Below are 27246 nucleotides of genomic sequence, written 5' to 3' on the forward strand. Positions count from 1 at the left end.
ATGCAGGGGGCCCAGGTTCGATCCCTGGTGGGGGAACTAGATCCCACATTTCACAACTAAAAGAGCCCGCCTGCTGCAAGGAAGATCCCACATGCTGCAATTAAGACCTGGCGCAGCCAAATAAATATATATTTTTTTAATCCCCAAATTCTTAAAAAAAAAATTAAAAATAGAACTACCATATGATCCAGTGGTTCTACTTCTGAGTATTTATCCAAAGAAAATGCACGCACTAACTAGAAAAGATATATGCTCCCCCACGTTCATTGCAGCAGTATCTACAATAGCCAAGATAGGGAAACAACCTAAATGTCCATGGAATATTACTCAGCCGTAAAAAAGGATGAAATCTTGCCATTTACAGCAACATGAATGGACCTAGAGGGGATCATGCTAAGTGAAGTAAGTCAGGCAGAGAAAGACAAATACTATATGATCTCACTTATATGTAAAATCTAAAAAAAAAACCCATAGGTACAGAGAACAGTTTATTTGTGGTTGCCACAGGCAAAGGGCTGGGGGAGGCAAAATAGAAGGGAGTCAAAAGGCACAAACTCCCAGTTATAAAATAAATAAGTTATAGTGATGTACAGCATTGACGACTACAGTTAATAATACTGTATTGTATACTTGAAAGTTGCTAACTTTAAAATTTTTAAAATTCTCATCACAAGAGAAAAAAATTCTGTAATTGTGTATGATGACAGATGTTAACTAGACTTATTAAGGTAATCACTTCACAGTGTTTACAAACATTGAATCATGTTGCACACCTGAAACCAATATAATGTTGTATATCAATTATACCTCGATTAAAAAAGAAACATTAAAGAAAAAAAGTTTGTATTTAAAAATTGAAGCAGTGTAGACAAAGACAAATACTGTATGTTATCATTTATATGTGGAATCTACAAAATAAAACAAAGAAATGAATATAGTAAAACAGAAACAGACACACAGATATTGAGATCAACTAGTGGTTACCAGTGGGGAGAGGGAAGGAGGGGCAAAACAGGGGTTGGGGATTGAGAGGCACAAACTACTGTGTATAAAATAAATAAGCGACAAGGATGTATTGTACAGCACAGGGAACATAGCCAATATTTTGTGGTAACTTTAAATGGAGTATAAGCTATAAAAATATTGAATCACTATGTTGTACACCTGAAACTAACATAATATTGTAAATCAACTATACTTCAATTAAAAAAAAAATTGAAGCAGTGTAAAAAAAAGTTTTAAGTTGTGTAAAATGTTTTTGTTAAACACAGCCTAATTAATAGGACTACATTTCTCCTTGATCCTTGAAAATTTAGTCTCAATTCAGATGTGCTGTAAGTGTAAAATGAAGATTGGATTTTGAAGATCTAATACCAAAAAAAAAAAGAATAAAATATCTAAATAATTTTTATATTAAATATGTGTTGAAATGAGAATATTTGGGGTATATTAAGTTAAATAAAATATAATATTACAACTGACAGCTCTTTTTTTTTCATTTCTCTAATGTAGCTACTGGAAAATTTTTAATTTCTTGTGTGACTCATTATATTTCTATTGGACAGAACGGACCTAGACTTTTTCAATAACTTGTTCAAGTTACTTGATTAGGAGATGATGCAATTATATTTTTGATTTAAGGTAATTCCTCTAGCACTGGTGTGTGACGGATTACCTTTTGAATATTGGAGGAGGGAAGAAAGTAATAAGGATCTGGGAGCTGGGATTCGGTCCTTCAGGATGGGTTGGAATAATGAATAGCTGCAACCCAGTTCAGACAGGAAAATCAACATTTCTCAAATGTTTTCTTTCTTCACCCTGAGAGTTTATTTTCTAAGGTTTTTTCAGATTCAAAATAAACTCCACCTACACCCAACCTAATAAAAGAAAATTAACAAATAACATTCTATGCAACAGTTGTTCTTCATGAGGAACATTACAAACGCGAGCGAAGAGTAGGATTGGCTTTGGATGTCTTTAAAGCAGTCACTAGCTTTTTCTGTGCCTTGAAATGCCATTTACATTGTCCTGTTGAAGAGGTAGTTTTCCCTGTCTTTACTTTGACAAGGTAAATGTGTTTACAGCCCTTTGTTCCCTGGTTTTAGGATTTTGGCTCTGTTTGTTTTCCTGCTTGGTTATCATATTACCAAACATCCTCTCACAGGGCAACCTGAGAAGGAGATTGAGATCCAAGGTGGCAGATTACCTGCCTTTGGATCTAAGAGATTTCAGGTCATGATTCATTCATTCCCATTCTTCTAAGCAGACCTCCATTAAACTGTTAGGTGGGGAGTTCATAACATTCCTCCCCAACCTATTCCATTTTGAAATTTATCGACCACCTTTCCTCCGCTGGCATCCTCCGTGGAGCCTGGTCACCAGAGCTGCGGCTCCAGCCTGGGTGGAGCTTGGAATCTCGTGGTGCCTGCTTCCAAAGTGCACCCAAGACCCCAGTCCCCCAGCCAATCCCCCCAGCACATCAGCAAACAGTCGTATTGAGCAACTGTTATCTGTGGCCCACAGTGAGGGTTGCCTAACTTGGAGGTCCCCGTCACCTTGGGGACAAGTCCCGTTCCTGATCTGGTTTCTGAGAAGCAGGAACTTATATTAAGTCCCACTTGCTCAAGGAGTATTCATCTCAATATATTCAGCATACTTTTAGATTCCTGAGATCCAGCTGAATTCCAGCTGTTACTGTTTAAAAATATACATTGATAGAAGTGTTCTCTCTCCCTCTAAGCTGCTTAGCTTCCTTAAAGATAATTTTCTCAGACTGAGTTTAGCCAGAGAAAACAGGTTTCAGATCTCTCTCCCCTTCACCCTCCCTATTTTTCTACCAAACAGAAAATACCTACAGATTTCAGACATCTAAATCCTGACCCTCAGTATTGTTTCACTACACTGGTTTTACACAAGTTATTTGGGACAGGTATAATCCTAGGCCTTTACAATTATTTCATCTGTTCTTTCAATAAGTATTGGAAAAATAACTGTGTTCTGGAGTTACATTGGAACCTGCTCTGAGTGAATGAAGGGCAAAAAGACCTACTTTTTTACTTTCACTGGTGCCATTTACTCTTGCAAAACGTTAAGGAATAATTATTCTAAGGCAAGGGAGAGGGAGAAATAAAAGACAGTGATTTAGAGCCAAGAATGACATTGTGAGGGAATTCCCTGGCAGTCCAGTGGTTAGGACTCTGCGCTTTCATTGCTAAAGGTGTGGGTTCGATCCCTGGTCAGAGAACTAAGATCCCACAAGCTGTGTGGACAAAAAAAAAAGAAGAAGAAGAATGACATTGTGAGACAAATAATAAATAAAAGTCAAAGAATGGAGAAAAGACTCGCGTGGGCACATGTCGCTGTGAGGCTTCAGGGTCCAGCCTCCAGCCTCCTGGGGCTGCTGAGAATTTATGTGGCTGGTGGGACTAAGGAACCGAATTGCTAATTTTAGTTCATTTAAAATATTTTCCCGTTAAACACAACTTCGTTGTTTTGATTAGAACGACATATTACTTTAGCTGTAGAAAACAGAGTCTAAGTGGGGATGTAAGATACACACGGGATTTCAAAGACTTAGTAGGAAAAAAGTAAACTATCTTAATAATTTTTAAATTGATTATAATTTAATCAATTATAGTTTAATATATTTATAAATCAATTATAATTTAATCAAACTCAAATAGTATTATTTTGGCTATATCAGGTCAAATAAAATAATTATTAAAATTAATTATTCTTGTTTCCTATGTTTTTCTTTTAAAAATTTTAATGCGGCCACTCAGAAAACTTAATATTACATAAATGACTCAGATTGAATGTTTATTGGCAGCGACGCCATACAGGATATTTTGTCCTTTGGCTGCTAAATTCAGTTGCTGTGGTAACTAAAGGGGCCTCTAGGCTCAGGGTTTCCTGGAAGATTGGGAGAGAGGGGGAGGGGAGGAATGACCTCAGGGAAGGTTTTTTTGGTTGTCACGTTTCACTCATCGCCAGTTCTCTCAGCTAACAATGAGATGTAGAGAGAAAGTATCCTCATTTAGTGGTTTCGTTTTGTAATGTATAAAAATACCGAATCAGTATGTTGTGCACCTAAAACTAATATGATAATGTAAGTCAGTTATATTTCAGTTTTTTTTTAAAAATCCTCATTTCAGGAAAGACCACACGATGTGGTCTGTTTCAGGTCCAGTACTACCAGTTTGAATTCCAGGCTCCCAACCAAAACCCCAAGGGAAGGTGCACTTTCTTCAGTGGCTCCTCTCGCATAATTCTACCTCTTTACCGGCTTGTCGCACCCCACCCGCCCTTCCCCTGCAGGGCCTGCTAGGCTACAGATTAACAGGCATTAGGAATTTGACTACTGATGTTTTCCCCCCAGCAAAGCCACCCAGCTCTACCTACGACGAACTCGTCCTCCTTCGTTAACTCTCACACGGGAGCACTTCTCTCTCCTTTTATTTTCCTTCATCTTCCTGTGCTCACAGTTTTCTTACCTGTCTTTCCTACTCAATCTTGCTCGCTTTGCTTGTATGGCTTAGAAATCAGATATTTATCTCACCCTCTTCTTCCAAGAAATTCACAGCCCAGAAGGAATAGGATATTGCTAATTAACTCCAGTTGTGTAAGAATCAGTTGGCCTCGTCCCTTTTTAATGTTTCAAGTGGCAGAAGGGAAGCACCATAAATTCCTTGAGGGCCAGGACTTTTGTGTCCCATATACTGATGAATCCGTCTGATGGGTAGTATGTGCTCCGCAAATACCTGTTGAACGGAATTTGATCATTTCCCTCTCTCTAGGTACTGTAAACCCGAGACTAGAGGCAAAATACTGCAGAATGGGTAGAATTCAGAATGGGTGGGGCGTTGGTGAATGCCGTATTTTCAGGAGTTTGGATTGTGTCCCATGGGCAGCTGATTCTCTCCTTTCTGCTGCCCAGGAGAGTTGGTTTGGCTCCTAGACACTCAGGTTTTCTCCCAGGAGAGAGTATGCTCATCAGAGGACAAGTAGAGCCAAAAATTCTTCCAATTCTTCCTTCACTCGCTTTCCTTCTCTCAGACTGTCCTTCCCTCCCCTTCAAGATTGTAGACACAGCCTACAATCAAAGAGCAGCTGATAAATTCATAGGATTAGGAATAAGTTTCAGTTTACACTCCGTCAACCAACGTTAACTCTCATATAGTAGCACCCACTCGACTTTCCTTATATAGATAGCATTTATCCTCATCTCTTTACGGATTGATTCAGTTCTGAGCACTTGCGAGAGCAAAAAATAAAGTGTATCTGCCCTCCCTCCAGGCTTTTCTGGTAGCATTTTTGTCTGTGAAACTAAGAGGCTGTAGCTGCTCTTAGAAGAGGAAAGGAGGACGAGCTTCGAAAAAAAAAAAAAAAAACCACGGAGTAGGGAGGGTGGAGGATGTGGTTTTAAAGAGATGGGGGGGTGTGGTCTAGGGTGGGGGCAGAGCTTGAGGTCACAAAATTCCGGGAGGTCCGGAGATCACTGGGGGCGGGGGCGGGGTGGGGCTGGGGGCTTGTCGCCCAGGCTCCGCCCTTTGCGGAGCTTATAAATAGGTGCCCATCCTAAGGGTGCGTGAGGAGACGTTGGAGCGGTACCGAGGACCTGCCTGAAAACTTGCTGCTGAGAAGGACATTTTGGAGGTTTTGTTGGCTGGAAGAGGGGTCTCTGGAATCCCACTTCTAGATCTTTATTGAAGATTGAAAGGAATTAATTTAGGGCCATGGGGACAGCGAAGGTAAGAACGATACAGTTACTGGTTTTTGCTTGTTTGGGGTACGCTCCGAAAGGCAAGCCTTAATGGTGATGGCTGTGCTCTCTTCCTAGCCATCTTAGAGCCTTTCCATTTCTTCCCCAGCCTGCAGTGCCACAGTTCCACCAGTTCTCTTTGGATGTCATTTCCTATAAAGGATTTATCCCTGTTTGATTCACCTTCCTGTGGTAGGGAAAGTCACCTGGAGAAGTTGTGTTTGTTTCTCGTTTTTTTTTTTTTTTCTTTAATACAATTACAGGATACTGAGAATGTGAGGATGAAACCGGTTGAGTGTTCAGGGGATCAGGGGCTGCTTGGTTGTGTTGATTACGAGTGTGGGTCTGAGAACCAGCAAGAGGATTTCTCTGGACGCCTTAGACCTTGAAAGGACCTGGGATTTGTTGTGGGGCCTGGGTCGGTGTCCAGCCATCTGTTCTATGACCTATGGGATTCCCTGGATACTAAGGAGAGAGAATTCCAGTTGTCCTTCCTGTTGTGGTCGATTGTGAGTGCACAATATTTTAATGTATTATTGTGTTATGGATGCAGTATTTGTAGGGAGAAAGGTATTTTCATTCACTAAGGTAACTTACTTGAAAATAAAAGAAGAGAAGGGATGAAAAAGTGGGAAGGCCCTCAATAATAGTAAATGATGAGAGAAAAAGAAGAGGTTTTTACTAAAAGGAGAGGATTAAACAGAACGCGGTGCCCTGGCGGGGCTTCAGGGGTACTAGATGCCTGGGAGGCAAGGTCAATTTGGGGAACTGAAACTCCTGGCCTGCCACTGTCTGACCTGAGAGGGAAGGAGTTTAAGGTGAGGAGGGGTTGGGGTTCTCAGGCGTAAAAAGTGAGCTACCTTGAGGTGGAAAGTAAGATCACGCCCACTGGAATTATTCCCAGCAAGGTGAGTGATGACTGGGTGGATTACTGCACAGCCCCTCACAAAATGTCTCCATCTGGGGTTGGGCGTGAGCTTGTGCTCGCCCCCTGGTGGGTGGGTGGGGGATAACAGTACATTATTAAGTGAACGGGAAGAATTTCAGATGGGACCAAGGATACAGTAGGTTGATCCTGTAGATTACGTGATGCAGTTAAGACCAGCCTGGTGATGACGACACACCACCAGTACTCGGGCTTCTGTGGAATCTGGGGTACGGGTGAGCATACGCTGGATCTAGCTGTTTCCAGAGTCAATTGTTCTTAGCAATCCTAAGGCATTTTACTGTGCCCTCACAATTTTTTCTATTCCTGAGCACAGTTCTATGCTTGCTCTTACCTGGGGCTGTTTTCTGAATGCTTCCAAACCGACTAACCCAGTTATCTTAACTTCTCCCTTTTCTCAAATTCTCTTGCCACTTTCCCCAAGTTTACTCTGCATGCTCACCCATGTATTTCCAGATAAGCTCTTCAGTTCTTTCGTGTTCCTCATTCATTACCTAAATCGTTAAGTTTTTGTTGTTTTCATACCGCTCACAGGCTGAGTTCTTCTGATATATACATCTTCTTAATAAGAGGCAACCATCCATCAAGAGTTTTGACTGTTTCTTCTCTCCTCCCTCCCCCCCCCCAGGTCACCGCCCCTCTGATCTTTGCCATCACGATTGCTACAATAGGCTCTTTCCAGTTTGGCTACAACACTGGAGTCATCAATGCTCCTGAGGAGGTGAGTGCCAGGCAGCTAGAGTTTGGAATAGGATAATTATTCCTTTAGGTAGTGTTTCCAGAATTAACAAGTTTAGACACACTTGGTAGGTAGCTTGGCTAAGACCTAGAGGGGGAATGATATTGGTGGGGGTCTATTTGAATCAATGATCAAGGCAAAAGGCTCAGGGGCTCCCTGTACCCTGGACTGTACCCATTCTTCCTCTCACCCTACGGTGACACACTTCCTTTATTATCTCTTAGGGGTTAGTTACAAAGTCTCAGGGTGGGAGGGTGGCTGGGATAGTCACCAAACAAGAGTACATCAGTACTACTACCTACTGGAATTTTCAGGACAAATAAAAAATTATTCTTTTCAGAGCCGGTAACATTAACTCCAGTGTTACCTGTCTCATCCATTGCCATCTATTTATTCCCTTGATCCGCTACCTAGAAAGTAACTGTAATGCTGTTCTCGTAGGGAGGGGAAGATCCCCAATGTTTGTTTCTTTTCTCTTCCAGTTGTAACCGTCTCTTCTCCCACCAACCATTTTAATTTGCAGATCATAAAGGACTATCTCAATTACACTTTGCAAGAGAGGTTCAAAAACCCTCCCTCTGAGGTGGTACTCACGTCCCTGTGGTCCTTGTCTGTGGCCATCTTCTCCGTTGGTGGTATGGTTGGCTCCTTTTCTGTTGGACTCTTTGTCAACCGGTTTGGCAGGTATTAATACTTTTTTTTTTTTTTTTTGGCTGAGTTGGGTTTTGGTTGCTGCACGCAGGCTTTCTCTAGTTGTGGCGAGCGGGGGCTACTCTTCGTTGCTGTGCGCGCGCTTCTCACTGCAGTGGCTTCTTTTGTTGCGGAGCTCAGGCTCTAGGTGCGTGGGCTTCAGTAGCTGTGGCGTGCGGGCTTCAGTAGTTGTGGTGCACGGGCTTAGCTGCTCCGTGGCATGTGGAATCCTCCCAGACCAGGGCTTGAACCTGTGCTCCCTGCATTGGCAGGCGGATTCTTAACCACTGCGCCACCAGGGAAGTCCCAGTTTGGCAGGTCTTGATCAGAAGCTGGGCAAGGAAGGGGTCTATACTGGTTGCATTGAGGACAAGAATTGAGGCTTAGAGCAGGGAGGTGAAGATGCATTTGAATGAGAGAACCTCAAATTCCCATCAAGGGAAAACTAGTCCCACAGATTGCTGGGCTCCAACCCAGATTCAGGCCTAATAATTACTCTGGGGTAGGGTGGGATAATTTTAATTTCTAGCAAATTTCTAGCTGATGCTGTTAGTTTGTGGACCACTTTGAGAACAACTGGCCTTAAAGTGCTTGCTAAAATTCTAGCCTACAGCTAGGACGTAGAGGGGAGAATCTTAAACAAATTCTTTAGGTGAGTGTTATGCATACTGAGGTGTAAGAACCATTGATCTTGATTATCCCAACCAGATATGTTCTGATACTAGAAAGTGGAAAAATTAGACCAAAAGATATGTGAGCCTGGAGAAGAGTAGAATGATTAGGAAAGAAGGGGGGAATCAGGTCTGTTTTGCTAACTTCACTTGTTTTTGTTTAATCTTTCAGGCGCAATTCAATGCTTATTGTCAACCTGTTGGCCATCGCTGGTGGCTGCCTTATGGGGTTCTGCAAAATAGCGGAGTCATTTGAAATGCTGATCCTGGGCCGACTGGTTATTGGCCTCTTCTGTGGACTCTGCACAGGATTCGTGCCCATGTACATTGGAGAGATATCTCCCACAGCCCTGCGGGGGGCCTTTGGCACTCTCAACCAGCTGGGCATCGTTATTGGGATTCTGGTGGCCCAGGTACTCTAGAACTTACTGAGTGTTAGTTTCACAACTCATTAAATGAATTTACATAGAGAAGACAGTCAAGAGAATGTCTGGCACAGAGAACTGTCTTCAATATCCTATGATAAACCATAATGGAAAAGAATATATATTTCTTTAAATATATATATATATATATGCATAACCGAATCACTGTGCTGTACAGCGGTAATTAACACAACATTGTAAATCAACTATACTTCAATTGAAAAAAAGAACGTCTGGCACACATTCAACTATATATGTTTCAGACATTAATTAATATTACTATAGTTCACAGACAGCTAAGGAAGCAGGCAGGGTAGAAAAAGTAGAAGAGACTATCTTTTCCCGTGATGAAAGAACAGATGATCTTCTGAACATTTTTTTAAAATCAACTTGTAGCCTGTACAGTATGGAATTTATAGTATTGTCTTTGTCTGGTTTCTAGATCTTTGGTCTAAAAAACATCTTGGGGACTAAAGAGCTCTGGCCGCTGCTCTTGGGCTTCACCATCATCCCAGCCATCCTCCAATGTGCTGCCCTTCCATTTTGCCCTGAAAGTCCTAGATTCTTGCTTATTAACAGAAAGGAAGAGGAGAGCGCTAAGGAGAGTGAGTACCCTTCACGCCTTCACTGTAGGAACCTTAGGCTTGTGGTTTGTTTTAGGATGAGGACATTGGATCTGGTTTTCGTCATCTTTCCCTGTCTGATTATGCTTAAGTCAGAAACTTGCAGCCCCTGAAGGATGGGGTGAGAAGGCGAGTTAAAGCCAGATGCTGGTTGAGCCGCCAGATGCAGGGCTCATCTGGGCGGCTTCTTCCCATCCGTCTCATGGGGAAAAAGAATTCGGGACAGCGCCTTACCATTAACCTTTCCTCTTCATGCTTTTCACCAGTTCTCCAGCGATTGTGGGGCACCCAGGATGTGGCTCAGGACATCCAGGAGATGAAAGATGAGAGTATAAGGATGGCACAGGAAAAAAAAGTCACTGTGGTGGAACTCTTCCGAGCCCCCAGCTACCGACAGCCCATCCTCATCTCCATCATGCTCCAGCTCTCTCAGCAGCTCTCGGGGATCAACGCTGTGAGTGCCCACTTGTCTGTCAAACGTGTCCTACAATATTCCACTTAAAACACCTGACCAGAGGTGAATAGCATTGGTTGCTCACCTTCTTTTATATCCAGGGGTCCCTCACAATGCTTGCCACAGAGCAGCCTCTCAAAACATGCTCTTTACCCAGGTTTCCATTTCGTTTTTTTTTTTAATTTTTTCATTTTTATTTGTTTATTTTTAAATTTTTTTGGTTGGATCTTAGTTCCCCAACCAGGGATCAAACCCATGCCCCTTGTAGTGGAAGCATGGAGCCCTAACCACTGGACTGCCAGGGAATTCCTATTTCTTAAAATTATCTATAGTACATGTTTTTCATGTGGAAAGATGAGAGAATCAGCTAAAAGTTTGTCACCCTTAGCCTTGGAACTTATAGTTAACGTTTGTCCTCTTCCAGATTTTGTTTTTAATATACAGAGTATCACAATTTGTCAATTTTTATTAATCCTCTTTCTTTGACCACTCATTTAAAAAATTTTCAGTCCTCTTTAACTCTGATCTGTCTTATTACATGATGTTATCAGTGATAACGTAAGCCATATAATCAAAGCAGATCTGAGAGTTGATATACCTTGGGTTTTTTCCCAGGACTGTACAATTTAAAATCAGTGTGAAGCCCTGGGGAGCAATTAGGAGGTGTGTGGGCACACAGGCAACCTCAGAGTGAGCTGGGCTTATCATTCTCTATATTTTTTACAACTTAGAATAGTGACTATGATAGTTAAGTGTGAGGCAAAATGCAAGCTAGCAGTGGGCAGGTAGCCATTGTGTTCTATGCAAAAATCAGCTTCTGCTCTTGAGTTTTGGTTGTGGGCAGAGAGGGTATTCCTACACCTATCCTTCTGCAGATAAAATATTTGGATATGAAGAACACCCACCCCTGTCCCCCTTCTAAGTACTGGTTCACGCCCTGAGGGTTTCCCATCGTAATGTGATCAGTGTGATCAAATCGTTTTGTGACAAAGCGTTTTGCAAAACACGATAACTCAAAATACAAAGTCTGTCCTTAGCCTTTTCTGCCTAACGCACCACGAGGATACTTGTGTTTGAAATCGCAGTGCATCTCCTGAGGACTCAGAGGCTGTCATATCAGACCTTGGGAGGAAAGATAGTTTGAAAAAGCCTCTCAGGTGGTTTTGATGGATATCAATCTCCAATTTCCACATTTGAAAAACCACTGTAATTCAAATATACTCTCAAGACTTTCCAGAACAGCGAGGCTGGGACTAGAGTGAGGTGTCCAGATACAAGACGTGTCCTGAGAAGGACCGCCTTCTTCAATTCTATACCCCAGGCGCCTGCTTGCCTCCCCCGAGTCGAAGCCCTGCAAAACAGGATCAGAAAAAGACCACCCCGGGAAAGTTGCAAATGATAGATGAGTGCTCTGCTGGTAGGACCTACCCATCGCCCAGCCCCTATCCCCGCCCTTTCAGGAAATGGTGTGTGAAAGTCAGTTTTCCAACCTACCTTTGAACAAAGGATGTTTTCTAATTTCCCTTAAAGGCAGAGGGGGTAAGAGGCTGGATAGTGTTTACCCAGCAGAGTAAACTGCCTTCAGGTAAGATGATGTGGCCTAGCTCCATGGTACCAGGCAGCAAGATTTTACTGTAAGAAGTTTGCTTGAGATGAGTATATAACGTGTTAGGTTTTTGACATGTGAGCTTTTATATAAGGAAGAGAATTGGCATAGCTGTTCATCTCTGGTTTTAACTGTTCAAACGTCTTTCCTCACAAGTTTTATATTATTAAATATTCTTCGATTTTTTTTTTTTTTTTTTAATTCCATGCTTCTCTCCTAGAGCAGCAGTTTTCAATGAGGATGACACCCCATATCTCAGTTTCCAAGAGCTCAGCCTGAATCTTATTTTGGAAAATATACATAGTTTCTATCTTAGGTTGTAGGGGTTTGAAGACTTGTTTCTGGAGACGGTCACTCCCATTGTCGAAGCATATGTTCATCAAAAAGTCTGATGAATACTGGCTGCTACGAGGGCAGGTACTCTGGGTGAAATCATAAACCCCTAAACCAAACCTGAGGGACTGAGCCATCTAGATCCTGTTCCCTTGTTATCTTGAGGTCTGAGACCAGTGTTTTGACATCTCTTTAGCTGTGGTAGTTGCAGCAGCCCTACGTATTAGCACAGTGTTGAGCAAATAATAAAAATAGTATACATTAAATTGTAGTTTATTTAATAGTGTCTATTCAATTAAAATAATAGCTGGTGTTAGTTTGTAAAACACTTGCAAAGACCTAGTCCCTGGAATTCCAGCCCAAGTTCTGCTTCTAAATCACGATCAGGCTGAGGTTACTCTTCAGTTTCTTCACTATCAAGTGGAGACATCAATGCCTGTCATTGTTGGTCGGGGTGGGAGTTGGAGTAAGTCTATTGGAAAAGTGTAATTGAAAAACTTAAAGGGACTTAAGCCTTTATATGTAAGTTACTAAAGTAAACTTAAGGAAGAGGCTAAATGGAGCAGTAAGAAGAAGCATAGTTAGAAGGAAAAAAAAGTGGAAATAAGTAGCTAGAATTGAAGACGACTGAAGAAGAGAATAGAGATAAGATAACAGAAGATCATTGTTTGCGGAAAAGATACCGTGATTGAACAAAATCCCTGGGAAGTACTCCTTAACTTCTGGGACTTTTCTGAGTTGATTTTTTGGAGGGTTCCATGTAACTGCTATGCACAATTGTATTTCACAGTTGCATCTTTTGTTCCCTGTTAGGTGTTCTATTACTCGACAGGAATCTTCCAAGACGCAGGTGTCAAGGAGCCGATCTATGCCACTATTGGTGCAGGCGTGGTTAATACCATCTTCACCGTGGTTTCTGTAAGTTGGATGTTTTGATCATTGTTGAGGTGGGAGAAGAATTCTTGCTACACACGTTCAAGGATGGGTTGCATGTCCTTCCACACCCCCCTTCCGTCATTTAGTTAAACCTTTTCTCCTTTAATTCCTTTTGGGGGAAAAGGGCTATTGAATGATGGGTAAGACAGTCTTCACTCTTCAAACACATAGGGAATGGATGGGCAAGAGAAAGTATAGAGGGGATTCTGTAGGGTGCTTTTAACTTGACGCTGGAAGAGAGCAAGTGTAACTATAGCAGGTAGCCTGCTGTTGGTCAGGCAGGTTCCAGAGCTCATATAGTTGTTTTCATGAAAGGGAATGCAGATATTTCTTTTTTATTCTTTTAGGTGTTCCTGGTAGAAAAGGCAGGGAGGAGGACACTACACCTGATAGGCCTCGGAGGGATGGCTTTTTGTTCCGTCCTCATGACGATTTCTTTGTTATTAAAGGTGAGTCTTCTTTGCGAAGGAAGGGGGTGGGAAGGGGGTGTTGCGGAAAGGTGAGGGGGTGGGTAGTTGAGGTTTGGAGATCATACAAATGACATTTGGGAGAGGCAACATGCCCAGAGTTTTAAGACAAGTGGATTAGCAGAGATAGATAATTAAATTGCTATAATCCCTATATCTATATAACATATAGTTTGTAAAATACGTTATCTCATCTAATTCTTAAAGAAACCTTGAGGTCATTATTCCCCTTTTACAGCTGATAAGATGGTCTCAGTGCAGAATGACACTTGTGATCACACTGCTAGGTTTCAAAGACCCGAGGCTTCTAGGACTTCCCTGGCGGTCCAGTGGTTAAGACTCTGCACTCTCAGTGCAGGGGGCACGGGTTCAATCCCTGGTGGGGGAACTAAGATACCCCATGCCGTATGGTGAGGCCAAAACAAAAAAAGAAGAAAGAAACAAGGACCTAAGGCTTCTAGGTCCAGTAACTCCTTTATACCGCGGGACGGAAGGAACTTTTCATTATCAGTCAGTGCTCATCTCTGGGGAGCTGGATGCTGCCTGGGGCCTGCTTTCTCTGATACTAACTTTCCTTTGTTCCCTTCTCGTAGGATAATTACGGTTGGATGAGCTTTATCTGTATTGGGGCCATCTTACTCTTCGTGGCCTTCTTTGAAATTGGCCCAGGCCCCATCCCCTGGTTTATTGTGGCTGAACTCTTCAGCCAGGGACCCCGCCCGGCTGCCATGGCAGTGGCTGGCTGTTCCAACTGGACCTCCAACTTCTTGGTTGGACTGCTCTTCCCCTCAGCTGCAGTAAGTAACCTAAAACTCACCCAGCCCATCTCGAGACCAGCGAATACATAGTTCTGCCTAGAAACAGAATGGTAATAATAAGCCTTAGGATTCCAAACCAGTATTTAAAATCCATCATCTGGCTTAGCCTTAATGGCTTTATGATGTTGATGATGAGGTGGGTCCTATTATAAGATGGCCTAGAGCTGATTTGTTAAGTAAAGGAACCAGCCGTGGACATCTAGAAGGCATTCCCAGTTCCCATGAGTCTTTCAGAAACCCAGATCTTAAAACTCATAATCAGAAGGCCTAAAATAACTCAATAGGTATTTGGAAACGGCTAACTTCAATGACTCGGAAAAGGAATGACAAAAAATTGCAGAGAAATATAGTAAGCTACCAATGAAATCATAAACAAGTCTCTGAAGAAACCTTACTGTCTTCATGAAGTCTTAGAAGGGTTATGGCTTCAGGCCCATTGGAAATAACGATTGCGAGGGAAACTGGAGTTTATCAGCAACCAGATTTTGACACCGACTCTCCTTGTTTTGTGGCCTTTCCCTAGTTCTATTTAGGAGCCTACGTTTTCATTATCTTCACGGGTTTCCTTGTCATCTTCTGGGTCTTCACCTTCTTCAAAGTCCCTGAGACTCGTGGCAGGACTTTTGAGGAAATTACACGAGCCTTTGAAGGGCCGGTGCCGGCGGGTAACCGAGGTGAGAAAGGTCCCATCGTGGAGATGAACAGCATCCAGCCCACGAAGGACACCAACGTCTAAGCAGTGCCTCCTTCCCACCTCCCTCCTGTCATGAAAAAGCAACCTCTCCCTAAGCAGGGGAGAGACCTCATCAGGTTGTAACCCAGGACCGTTTCTGAATGCTGCTACTCAATTCTTTTCTCATCCCACACACCCTTGGGCGCTCAGAGGATCCCAGTGCTGGGGTTAGTTGTTATCTTCAAAGGCTTTTAAAATTTTCATTTCTTGGACAATCTCTTCTGTTCAGGAGAGACCAAGGGAACCTGCCTTCATTTCAGGAGGGATTGGCTGCTTGGCATATGACAACTCTGCCAGCTCCTGCTCCCTTAGGCTCTACTATTGCCTCTCGAGGGCATCTAGGGGAGTGGGCATGAGGCTGCAGTTCCTCCGACCTCGACTTACCAGGAAGCAGATACACGTAAGAATGTGGAGGGCAGAGAGGGATTCCATAAGACCGTCTTCCTCACTTCCATACGGCTCTGCAGAGCAAACTAACTTGAGTTTTATTTATTTGATCTTCTGGTTTTATTGCATAAATATTTATTTTTGTAAGTATAAAGTAATTTTACCAAATAATAAAAGCATGAGGAAATTGAGGTTAGAGGGAGGTGCTTAAAGAGGTTATGGGGGAAAAAAAAAAAAAAGAGGTTATGGGGTGGAAGATTTAATACCGAAGAGGTTAGGGTGCAATAAGAAGGGACAAATTCAGGGAGAAATGTGATGCATTGTTGGAGGGTGTATGACGTGGTGTGTGAGGTTTGCACGTTGCCTCTTAACAATTTCTGTCCTTCAGGTGAAAACTCAAATCTCAGAAAAGTCATGTGCCTGTATGAAGAAGCTATTAGTTCCTTTGGAACTTTTTCCTTTGTTTAAGATTATATGTAGTATTACTTGAAATCTAGGATTATCACTAAGATGGGCATTGTAGTTAATGGTAGTTGATGGGTTCTAATTTTGGATGGAGTCCAGAGAAGGGATGGTTATTTCTAGAAATCCTCTCTCCCCTCACTGTACCAAACGGCTTCTTTGTAGTGAACTCACTTTTTTTTTTTTTTAATACTCCTATCATCTGGTGGGAGAGCCTTCCAAATGAACAAGCCAAAATATTGGTTCTTGGTAGAGGTTTGTTATTTCTTCAGTTTGTTCTTTAGAAGATTTTAGATGTTGATTTTTATTTTGTTTTAAGCCATAGCTTTAAAAGAATTCAGAGATGTGCATAGCTACCTTGGAATTTGTAACCTCAGCTCTGGGAGAGGATTTTTCCAGAAAGATTATTATCCAGTTGAAGTATGTTGTTACATTAGGGTCATCTCATGCTCATTTATGTCTGTTACCATGTCAAGTTACCCTTGTTACCACGTTACCATAGTATTATGTCAAGTGTCCTTCCAGGGACTTGAACCTTCCCACAGACCACACTTGACAGTATGCGTGGATGTGCAGTGGAGCCCACACTTGAGCGTGAGTGTATGTGCACTGTCACCTTGCTCTGGGTGGAAGTAGTTTATGGGTAACTTGTTTCCTCTATGTTCCTAAGGCCCCCTTTTGGATAGAATGTCGATAGCACTGCCTCTGCTGGGTAGAATTTGAATCTATGGTTTTCTTTCAAACTTTAGAGTTCAGTCTTACCTGGCTGCCTTTCCTTTTTGGAGAGGAAGGGGAGAACTCCCTAAATTTTGAGACTGAGAGTGGAGGACTCACTCCATGCTCCGGGACTCGGTGCCTCTGGGGGGGGCTGGAGGGGAGTCACAGGGGAGAGGGAGGCATTCCTTGAAGGCAGTAAGAAACAAACTGAAGCTTCTAAATTCGGGGCGGTTCAGAGAGTTAGGTGAGATGGAGGGGTCTACACTTGCCAGAGGCCATGGACACCTCCACGCCCATCCAGTTACCCAGTATTTTTAGAAATGGAGATTGGGCCCTTCTTCCCTTTTTCATATGTTGCTTGATCTCCCTCTCCCTCTTTGGTGCTTACATATTTCAGGCCCCTTAGCCAAACCCTTGCCTGTTGCCAGGATTTTGGTTCTAAGTTCTCACCATTCCCTCTGGTCCTTGAGCCTTTGGATAAAAACTCACAGAGCCGTGGGGTGGGGCTCTGCTGGAATGGCTGAGTTTCCTCTAACTGCACCTCCACTCTGGCTCCTCAGAACCAGTGGCTCGGCAGTCATGCAGTGTGGAGGTCTTCCCATTTCTCAGTGACCAGATTGTGAATAATTTCCAAACGGATTTTCTATTATTGTTACTATGGTTCTTTGTTTTGAAATAAAAATTCTGAATGTATATATAACATCACAGGCTTGGCTTTTTTGTTTTGTTTCGGTCCTTCCTGTGACAACAAAATCAGCTTTAATCCCAATGTGGCCACCCAGTACCTGTTGTAACCTTAAGTAAGTTTCTTCTACGAGAGTCTCGTACAAATGAAAATAGCAATACTTGTTTATTATGCAGATGAAATGGAAAAGCCTTAGCGCATTGCCTTGCATACTTAATAAATTATGTTGCTTGCTTTCCCCAGTGAGAATTCTTCTGATTTTTCTCTTATGCTCCTACCTATTTCCTTTCTCCTCCAGTCTTCAATCTCTAAAATTCATCCTACACTGATGTCAGGGCATCCATATGACATATACATATACATTTAAATCACTGTCCTGCTTAAAAATTCTTCAATAGCTTCCAGTCGACTACAGGAAAAACAGTCCCCTGGCTTAACAACCCCTCCAGGGGCAAGGTTCCTGCTACCTTTCGTTTCGATTCACCATTTCTTTCTTTTTTTGTTTAATTTTTATTTTATATTGGAGTATTGTTGATTAACAATGTTGTGTTAGTTTCAGGTGTACAGTAAAGTGATTCAGTTATACATATGTATTCTCTCTCTCTATATATATCCCCATTCTTTTTCAGATTATTTTGCCATATAGGTTATCGCAGAATATTGAGTAGAGCTCCCTGTGCTCAACGGTAGGTCCTTGTTGATTATCTATTTTATATACAGTAGTGTGTGTATGTTCATCCCAAGCTCGTCATTTGTCCCCCTCCCCGCCACCTTTCCCTTTTGGTAACCATAAATTTGTTTTCGAAGTCTGTGAGTCTGTTTCTGTTTTGTAAATAAGAGTGCTATGAGTTATAAAAAATAAAAATAAAATTAGTTATAAATAAATAATTAGAAAACAGAAAATAACGCCTCATACCCACTACAGGCACTCCACACCTCCATGCTTTCCTTTCATGTAGTTCTGACACTCCCTTCCCTACTTTCCATTCATTTACTACAGATATTTCTACTAGCCCAGGCAGGAGCTCCATAAAGGCTTCTTTACCCCCAACATAGTCCTTACACTGTGGTACTCTGTGTGTTAGAGGGGATGAAAGGATGAAACACCCTGGCTATCCTGAAAGAGCCCCAGTGAGTGCACCGTATTCCCCAAAATTGTGGTTGCCTTGGCTCCCTTTTTCCACCTTTGCTTCCTTATAATTCATTCTTCACATGATCAGAGTGATCTTTTAAAATCAGATCATGTCACTCGCTGCCCAAGGCCTTCCAGTTCCACTTAAAATAGTATCCAGGGGATGGTATCTAGAGGCATGCAGAATGGCCCAGCGTTTGAGGTACGTCCTAGACTGTCCTACAACAGCCTCTAACAAAACTAGGCCATCTGGAACCCCAAAACCTACATATAGTGTGTGCCCAGGCTGACTTTGAGGGGCTCGTGCTGTGAGACCTAAACTTTTTATAAGGTTGTCTAAAATAAGAAAACATGTCAGGGGCTTCCCTTGGGGTGCAGTGGTTGGGAATCCGCTTGCCAGTGCAGGGGACAGGGGTTTGAGCCCTGGTCCGGGAAGATCCCGCATGCCGCGGAGCAGCTAAGCCCGTGTGCCACAACTACTGAAGGCTGCGCGCCTAGAGCCTGTGCTGTGCAACGGGAGAGGCCACTGCAATGAGAAGCCCGCGCACCACTACAAGGAGTAGCCCCCGCTCGCCACAACTAGAGAAAGCCCCTGCTTAGCAACAAAGACCCAACGCAGCCATAAATAAATAAATAAATAGATAGATAGATAAATAAGCATGTCAGCAGGACCTGTGGTGGGTCCATGGGAGGTAAATGTGTCCATGACAGGATCAAGCATGCTTTCCTTATTGGGCAGAAAATCAAGAGTGTTGAAGGCAAAAGAACAGAGTCAGAGGGCTAAATTTTAAAATGGAGATTTTTTTTGTTGTTGGGGGTGGAATTCCCCGGTGGTCTAGCTGTTAGGATTTGGCGCTTTCATTGCAGAGGCCTGGGTTTGATTCCTGGTTGGGGAACTGAGATCCCACCAGCCACACGGTGCGGCAAAAAAATAAAAATAAGTAAATAAATGAAATAAAAATGGAGATTTTTGAGTAACAAAAAAGCAAAAAAAAAATAGTACCCAGACTTCTTTGCTGTGGCCTATAAACTGGGTGACCATATGGCCTAGTTTACTCTTATGACCCTGGTGTAGCTTTTTGTATCTGCTTGCATTCATTCTCATAACTGTCCTGACACTAAATTCTGCTTTCCTTGCCTAAAGGGTTTGCTGCTTCAAAGGATTTGCTCTTGTTACTTTCTTTGCTCACTGAAGTTTAGCCCCACTGGTCTTTCTAGTTCTCATGTACATCAAGTTCATGATCACTCAGGTTCTTGACATGTATCCTCTCGTGCTTGGAATATTCTGCCTCAGAATTTTGTATGGCTGAGTCTACTTTGTGGATTAGGGTTTAGTTAATCTCTGCAGAGGATAAGCTCCATAAAAGCAAGTACCTTGTCTTGTTATGCCTAGAACACTGCCTGACATATAATTGATTTTTATTAAGTATATCAGTCTGGCTCCTATCAGAATACCAAAACTTCTACAACTAAAAACATAAAGAAGAAGACCAAAACCACACATTGACTTAAACAGGGAAAGTTTAACTAAAAAAAAAAAAAAAAAAAAAAAAATCAGGCTACGATAAGAACAAGTTAAAAATGATGGAAGAGAACTCAATATGGTATCCCAGGGCTGAGGGAGAGTATCCAAGGAAGGACAACTTTGGGAGGCCACCTCCCCAAAGCTGAGGTTCACATCTCACTGGAAAAGGCATAGTAGCAGTCTACTGACTAACAGAGGAGTTTGCTAGATTACACAGGCCAGAGCTGGTGTGCATTCCTCAGGCAAGCAGTCGACAACTCTCCAATAGGTGAGAGGCCTGGGGCCTGGGGTGAATAGCGACTGCCAGACGTGGGCGGGGGCCATGAGGTGGCTGAGGGAGCTTGCATTCTTCGTGCTTGGCTGGGGCAGGACACCACCAAATGTTCGCTCATCCACCCTGCTGATCTGTGGTGTAGCCGCTGGAACCAGCAGAAGCCCACTTCCCTCTACAATATCCTTCTAGCACCATCTACTGAGAAAACTTGATTGCACTCAACGCGCTGAGATGATCTAAAGGGAATCCCAGGGACTTCCCTGGTGGTGCAGTGGTTTAAGAATCTGCCTGCCAGTGCAGGGAACATGAGTTCTATCCCTGCTCCTGGAAGATCCCACGTGCCATGCCACGGAGCAACTAGGCCCCTGCACCACAACTACTGAGCCCACGCGCCGCAACCACTGAAGCCCGTGCGCCTAGAGCCCGTGCTCCGCAACAAGAGAAGCCACCGTGATGAGAAGCCCCACGCACCACAGCGAAGAGTAGCCCCCGCTCGCCGCAACTAGAGGAATCCTGTGCGCATCAACGGAGACCCAGCGCAGCATGAATGAATGAATGAAGAAATAAGTAAGTAAATAAATGGAATTCCATGCATTACCACAAGACAGGTCTTCTTCTTTGGCTGTATTGGGTCTCTGTTGCTGCACACGGGCTTTCTCTATTTGCTGAGATCAGGGGCTACTCTTCGTTGCGGTGCGCGGGCTTCTCATCGCGGTGGCTTCTCTTGTTGCGGAGCACGGGCTCTAAGCGTGCGGGCTTCAATAGTTGTGGTGAACGGGCTTACTTGCTCTACCGCATGTGGGATCTTCAAGGACCAGGGCTCGAACCCGCGTCTCCTACTTTGGCAGACTGATTCTTAACCACTGAGCCACCGGGGAAGTCCCACGAGACAGGTCTTGAAGGACGAATTTGGAGCTGAGGCAGTAAATCGATAACTGGCACAATTAATGTTAGATGGCTGGCTGAAGCGGTCCTTGATTGACAGCGTCTCCTTCTTCCACAATTCCCAGAGCCTTCTGAACTTCAGATACAATTCAAGTTGCAAAGTGCCATTTTAGGAGGTGGGGAGGTGTGGGGGTCCCAAAGTGTTTGCTTCAGAAATTTGGCCAAGGTTCCAACTGGCTGGCTCCAGCTGAGCTTGCGCTGGAGGTCCCTGCCCAGGACCCAGCAAGTGAGACAGGGGGAGATGCAGAGGGAGCCCCTCTGCGCCTGAGGCCTCTGAGCTGCAGGACGATGTCTGGATCGAGGGTCCAGGTGAGGCCTGAGCCGGCCCGCTCTGGCTCTACGTTCTAGGTCTTCACCGCGCGCCCTCTTGGATGTCAAGTCCCAGAGTGGCACCAACGAATCTAGTAACATCTGTCCGTGATCCGGGCGGGCCACCGTGGCGGCGGCACCGCTGAAGCCGCGGGTCCCGCCGGCCGTCCACCTCCGTCCGCTCCCACCGCTCCAGCTCCAGGGCTGGCCTAGGGCCTGCGCATGCGCCCGCCCCCTCCTCCGCCCCGCAGTCACGGGAGGCTGGGCGGGCTCTGGACCAAACCGCGGACGCTGCAGGAGGCGGGGCTTCGGCCGCGCCAGGTCTCCCGCGAGCCTTCGCTGCGCAGGCTCGGGCGGCACCAGCAGCCCGCTAGATTCCATGCGGCTGAAGCCATTTCCGGCTAAGACGCAGGACACGCTTGGCGAAGTGCAGACCTTCAAAGGCAGGTATTTCCCGCCTTTCTTATTCTGAAGAGAATTTAACTACCCTTTCTGGATTGCTCTAAGCTTTGTGACTTAATTGATATGACTAAATCATCTGAGTTGGCATAGGTTTCAGAGATTAAATTCAAATCTCACTTTTAAAAAATTGAATCGTCAAAACTGGAACCGGCACCCTGTCTCTTGACTATATGCTCCAGAACTGGACTAAAGTTAAATACCCAATAAGGTATAAGGGTACCAGTTTTTGTTTTGTTTTGTTTTGTTTTTTTGCGGTACGCGGGCCTCTCACCGCTGTGGCCTCTCCCGTTGCGGAGCACAGGCTCCGGACGCGCAGGCGCAGCGGCCATGGCTCACGGGCCCAGCCGCCCCGCGGCATGTGGGATCTTCCCGGACCGGGGCACCAACCCGCGTCCCCAGCCTCGGCAGGCGGACTTTCAACCACTGCGCCACCAGGGAAGCCCAGGGTACCAGTTTTTATACACTTTTACTAAAACGTTTTATTATGAAACGTTTCATCTTTATCAACCTGAAGTGAGAAAGGAGTCCTGTATTTTATTCTATTTTTTAAAATTTATTATTTTATTTATTTATTTATTTTTAGCTGCGTTGGGTCTTCGTTGCGGTGCACGGGCTCCTCATTGCGGTGGCTTCTCTTGTTGGGAGCACAGGCTCTAGGCGTGCGGGCTTCAGTAGTTGCGGCTGGTGGGCTCAGTAGTTGTGTCGCACGGGCTCTAGAGCACAGGCTCAGTAGTTGTGGTGCATGGGCTTAGTTGCTCCGTGGCACGTGGGATCTTCCTGGACCAAGGCTCGAACCCTTGTCCCCTGCATTAGCAGGCGGATTCTTTAACCACTGTGCCACCAGGGAAGCCCGAGTCCTGTATGTTAAATTTACATTTTTATTACGAGATTGAGCATTTTTTCTGTCTTTGTATTTCCTTATCTGCATACCATTTGTATATATCAGAGGAGGAATATTTTGAAAAAGATGTGTTTTGGAGAAGAAACAAGACAAAATAAATAAGTAGAGTTTATAAAGAAAATAGTTACTATATGACCCAGCATTTCCACTCCTAGATATATTACCCATGAAAGATGAAAACTTGTCCACACAAAAACTTGTTCACACGTTTGTCGCAGCATAATTCACACTAACCCCAAACTGGAAGCAAACCATATATCCATTGACAGATATCCATTGACAGATAAACGGAAAACCAAATGTGGTATATCCGTACAATGCAATAGTACTTAGTCACAAGAAGGAATGAAGTACTGATACATGCTGTAATATAGATGACCCTTGAAACCACACGTGTATAAAGCCAGTCACAAAAGACCACATATTATATGACTCAATTTATATGAAATTTCCAGAACAGGCAAATCTATAGAAAGATGGTAGCTTAGTGGTGACCTAGAACTAAGGGGAGGAAAACAAAGGGGGGTGGGGACACAGATAAAAAATGACTTCTGATGGGTACAAAGTTTCTTTTTAGGGTGATGGAAACACTCTAAAATTAGATTATTCATCTAATAATCTGGTTCCACAACTCTGTATAAATGCTAAGAATTATTGAATGGTACGCTTTCAATGGGTGAACCTTATAATGTATAAATTATGTAAAAATAAATCTGTGTAATAAAAAGATTAAAACAAAAAGGAAAATAAGAGAATAAGTAGTCATATAAAAACCTAAATGCAGGGCTTCTCTGGTGGCGCAGTGGTTGAGAGTCCGCCTGCTGATGCAGGGGACACGGGTTCGTGCCCCGGTCCGAGAGGACCCCATATGCCGCAGAGCGGCTGGGCCCGTGAGCCATGGCCAATGAGCCTGCGCGTCCGGAGCCTGTGCTCTGCAACGGGAGAGGCCACAACAGTGAGAGGCCTGCGTATGCAAAAAAAAAAAAAACCTAAATGTCCTGATAGGAAACTGGTAAAACTAAATTTTGAACCATCCTGTAATAGAATATTATGCAGATAGTCAATGTAATTGAATGGGTAGATATTTGTGTCCTGTGTGTGAGGGATTTGATTTCCCTGCATTCTGAACAACACTTATTAATATCTGACTTGTTGATTTTATGCATCCTAGTGGGTGTGAAATGATATCTCAGAGTGGTTTTGATTTGCATTTCCTTAATGACTAATGCTGTTGAACATCTTTTTTATGGGCTTATTGGCCATTTCTATATCTTCTTTGGTGAAATGTCTATTCAAGTCCTTTGCTTCTGTTTAATTGAGTTACATGAGTTTTTATTTATTCATTTTTAACACCTTTATTGCTTTACAATGGTGTGTTAGTTTCTGCTTTATAACAAAGTGAATCAGTTATACATACACATATATCCGATATCTCTTCCCTCTTGCGTCTCCCTCCCTCCCACCCTCCCTATCCCACCCCTCTAGCTGGTCACAAAGCACCGAGCTGATCTCCCTGTGCTATGCGGCTGCTTACCAGTAGCTATCTATTTTACGTTTGGTAGTGTATATATGTCCATGCCACTCTCTCACTTTGTGGTAGTGTGTAGTGTGTTTGGTAGTGTGTATATGTCCATGCCACTCTCTCACTTTATTGTTTGTAGATTTTTTGATGATGGCCATTCTGACCAGTGTGAGATGATATCTCATTGTAGTTTTCATTTGCATTTCTCTAATGATTAATGATGTTGAGCATTTTTTCATGTGTCTGTTGGCAATCTGTATATCTTCTTTGGAGAAATGTCTGTTTAGGTCTTCTGCCCATTTTTGGATTGGGTTGTTTGTTTTTTTAATATTGAGCTGCATGAGCTGCTTGTAAGTTTTGGAGATTAATCCTTTGTCAGTTGCTTCATTTGCAAATATTTTCTCCCATTCTGAGTGTTGGCTTTTTGTCTTGTTTATGGTTTCGTTTGCTGTGCAAAAGCTTTTAAGTTTCGTTAGGCCCCATTTGTTTATTTTTATTTTTATTTCCATTTCTCTAGGAGGTGGGTCAAAAAGGATCTTGCTGTGATGTATGTCATAGAGTGTTCTGCCTATGTTTTCCTCTAAGAGTTTGATGGTGTCTGGCCTTATATTTAGGTCTTTAATCCATTTTGAGTTTATTTTTGTGTATGGTGTTAGGGACTGTTCTAATTTCATTCTTTTACATGTAGCTGTCCAGTTTTCTCAGCACCACTTATTGAAGAGGCTGTCTTTTCTCCACTGTATATTCTTGCCTCCTTTATCAAAGATAAGGTGACTATATGTGTGTGGGTTTATCTCTGGGCTTTCTATCCTGTTCCATTGATCTATATTTCTGTTTTTGTGCCAGTACCATACTGTCTTGATTACTGTAGCTTTGTAGTATAGTCAGAAGTCAGGGAGCCTGATTCCTCCAGCTCCGTTTTTCTTTCTCAAGATTGCTTTGGCTATTCTTTTTTTTTTTTTTTTTTTTTTTGCGGTACACGGGCCTCTCACTGTTGTGGCCTCTCCCGCTGCAGAGCACAGGCTCCAGATGCACAGGCTCAGCGGCCATGGCCCACGGGCCCAGCCGCTCCGCGGCATGTGGGATCCTCCCGGACCGGGGCACGAACCCGCGTCCCTTGCATTGGCAGGCAGACTCTCAACCACTGTGCCACCAGGGAAGCCCTCTTTATTTTTTATTTATTATTTTTATTGAGTTCTTTATATAGTCTGGATGAGTCTCTTATCAAATATATGATTTGCAAATACCATTCTGTAGATTGTCTTTAAACTTTTTTTTTTTTTTTTTGGCCACACTGCGGCTTGTGGGATCTTAGTTCCCTGACCAGGGATCAGACCCTGTTCCTCAGCAGTGAAAGCGTGGAGTCTTAACCACTGGACTGCCAGGGAATTCCCTCTTTCCATTTTCTTGATAGTGTCCTTTGAAATACAAAAGTTTTAAATTTTGTTGGTGGGCTTGTAAAATGGTATAACCACTATGAAAAATACTATGGAGTTTCCTCAAAACATTAAATATAGAGCACTATATGATCTAACAATCCCACTTCTGGATATATGACCAAAAGAATTGAAAGCAGGGTCTTGAGATATTTGCATACCCATGTTCATAGCAGCACTATTCACAATAGCCAAGAAGTGGAAGCAACCCAAGTGTCCAGCAATGGATGAATGGATAAACACAGTGTGCAATATGCATCCAAGGGAATTTTTTTTTTACTTTATTTTATTTATTTATTTTTGGCTGCGTTGGGTCTTTGTTGCTGTGTGCGGGCTTTCTCTAGTTGTGGTGAGTGGGGGCTACTCTTCGTTGCGGTGTGCGGGCTCTAGGCGTGCGGGCTTCAATAGTTGTGGCACATGGGCTCAGTAGTTGTGGCTCACAGGCTCTAGAGCACAGGCTCAGTAGTTGTGACGCACGGGCCTAGTTGCTCCACGGCATGTGGGATCTTCCCGGACCAGGGCTCGAATCCATGTCCCCTGCATTGGCAGGCGGATTCTTAACCACTGTGCCACCAGGGAAGCCCCACATCCAAGGGAACATTATTCAGGCTGCAAAAGGAAGGAAATCCTGCATATCCCATTGCATGGGTGAATCTTGAGGCCATTATGCTAAGTGAGATAAGCCAGTCACAAGAATAAAAGTACTGTATACTTCTCCTTGCGTGAGGTATTTAAAGCAGTCAAACTCAGGGCTTCCCTGGCAGTCCAGTGTTAAGACTTCTCATTTCCAATGCAGGGGATGTGGGTTTGATCCCTGGTTGGGGAACTAACATCCCACATGCTGCACGGCACAGCCAAAAAAAGATTTTTTTTCAATATATATATTTTTTTAATTTATGTATTTGGCTGCGCTGGGTCTTAGTTGCGGCACACAGGATCGTCGTTGCTGCATGCGAGATCGTTGTTGCCACATGTGGGATCTTCTTTGTGTCATGCAGGATCTAGTACCCTGACCAGGGATGGAACCTGGGGCCCCTGCATTGGGAGCACGGAGTGTTAACCACTGGACTGCCAGGGAAGTCCCCAAATTTTTTTTAAAAAAAGAAAAAAATATTAAAGCAGTCAAACTCATAGAAACATAAAGGAGAATGGTGGTTACCAGGGGCTGGGGGAAGGGGAAACAAGAGTTGTTTAATGGGTGTAGAGCTTCATATTTGCAAGATGAAAATGTTCTGGATATCTGCTTCTTCACAACAATGTGAATATACTTCACTCCACTGAACTGTA

General features: G+C 43.4%; 1 protein-coding gene across 3 annotated transcripts in view; it reads left to right on the forward strand.

The window, feature by feature from the left end:
• The window catches only part of LOC101271792 (solute carrier family 2, facilitated glucose transporter member 3), a 76267-nt gene extending 58794 nt beyond the window's left edge, over positions 1-17473 (forward strand). The window contains exons 1-11 of one of the 3 annotated variants that reach the window (XM_033404361.2): positions 5596-5750; positions 5871-5953; positions 7336-7428; positions 7970-8130; positions 8980-9220; positions 9675-9837; positions 10122-10309; positions 13062-13166; positions 13532-13633; positions 14245-14448; positions 14993-17473. In XM_033404361.2, coding sequence (XP_033260252.1) covers positions 8084-8130; positions 8980-9220; positions 9675-9837; positions 10122-10309; positions 13062-13166; positions 13532-13633; positions 14245-14448; positions 14993-15205 — 1263 coding nt within the window. In that variant the 5' untranslated portion in view covers positions 5596-5750; positions 5871-5953; positions 7336-7428; positions 7970-8083 and the 3' untranslated portion in view covers positions 15206-17473. Of the gene's footprint in view, positions 1-5579; positions 5751-5870; positions 5954-7335; positions 7429-7969; positions 8131-8979; positions 9221-9674; positions 9838-10121; positions 10310-13061; positions 13167-13531; positions 13634-14244; positions 14449-14992 lie in introns of those variants that run through there. The other 2 variants (XM_004279094.4, XM_049694888.1) reach the window with 2 other exon arrangements.
• The last annotated feature ends 9773 nt before the right edge of the window (positions 17474-27246 follow it).

The sequence above is a fragment of the Orcinus orca genome, chromosome 11 (assembly GCF_937001465.1).
Source record: "Orcinus orca chromosome 11, mOrcOrc1.1, whole genome shotgun sequence".
Lineage (NCBI taxonomy): Eukaryota > Metazoa > Chordata > Mammalia > Artiodactyla > Delphinidae > Orcinus > Orcinus orca.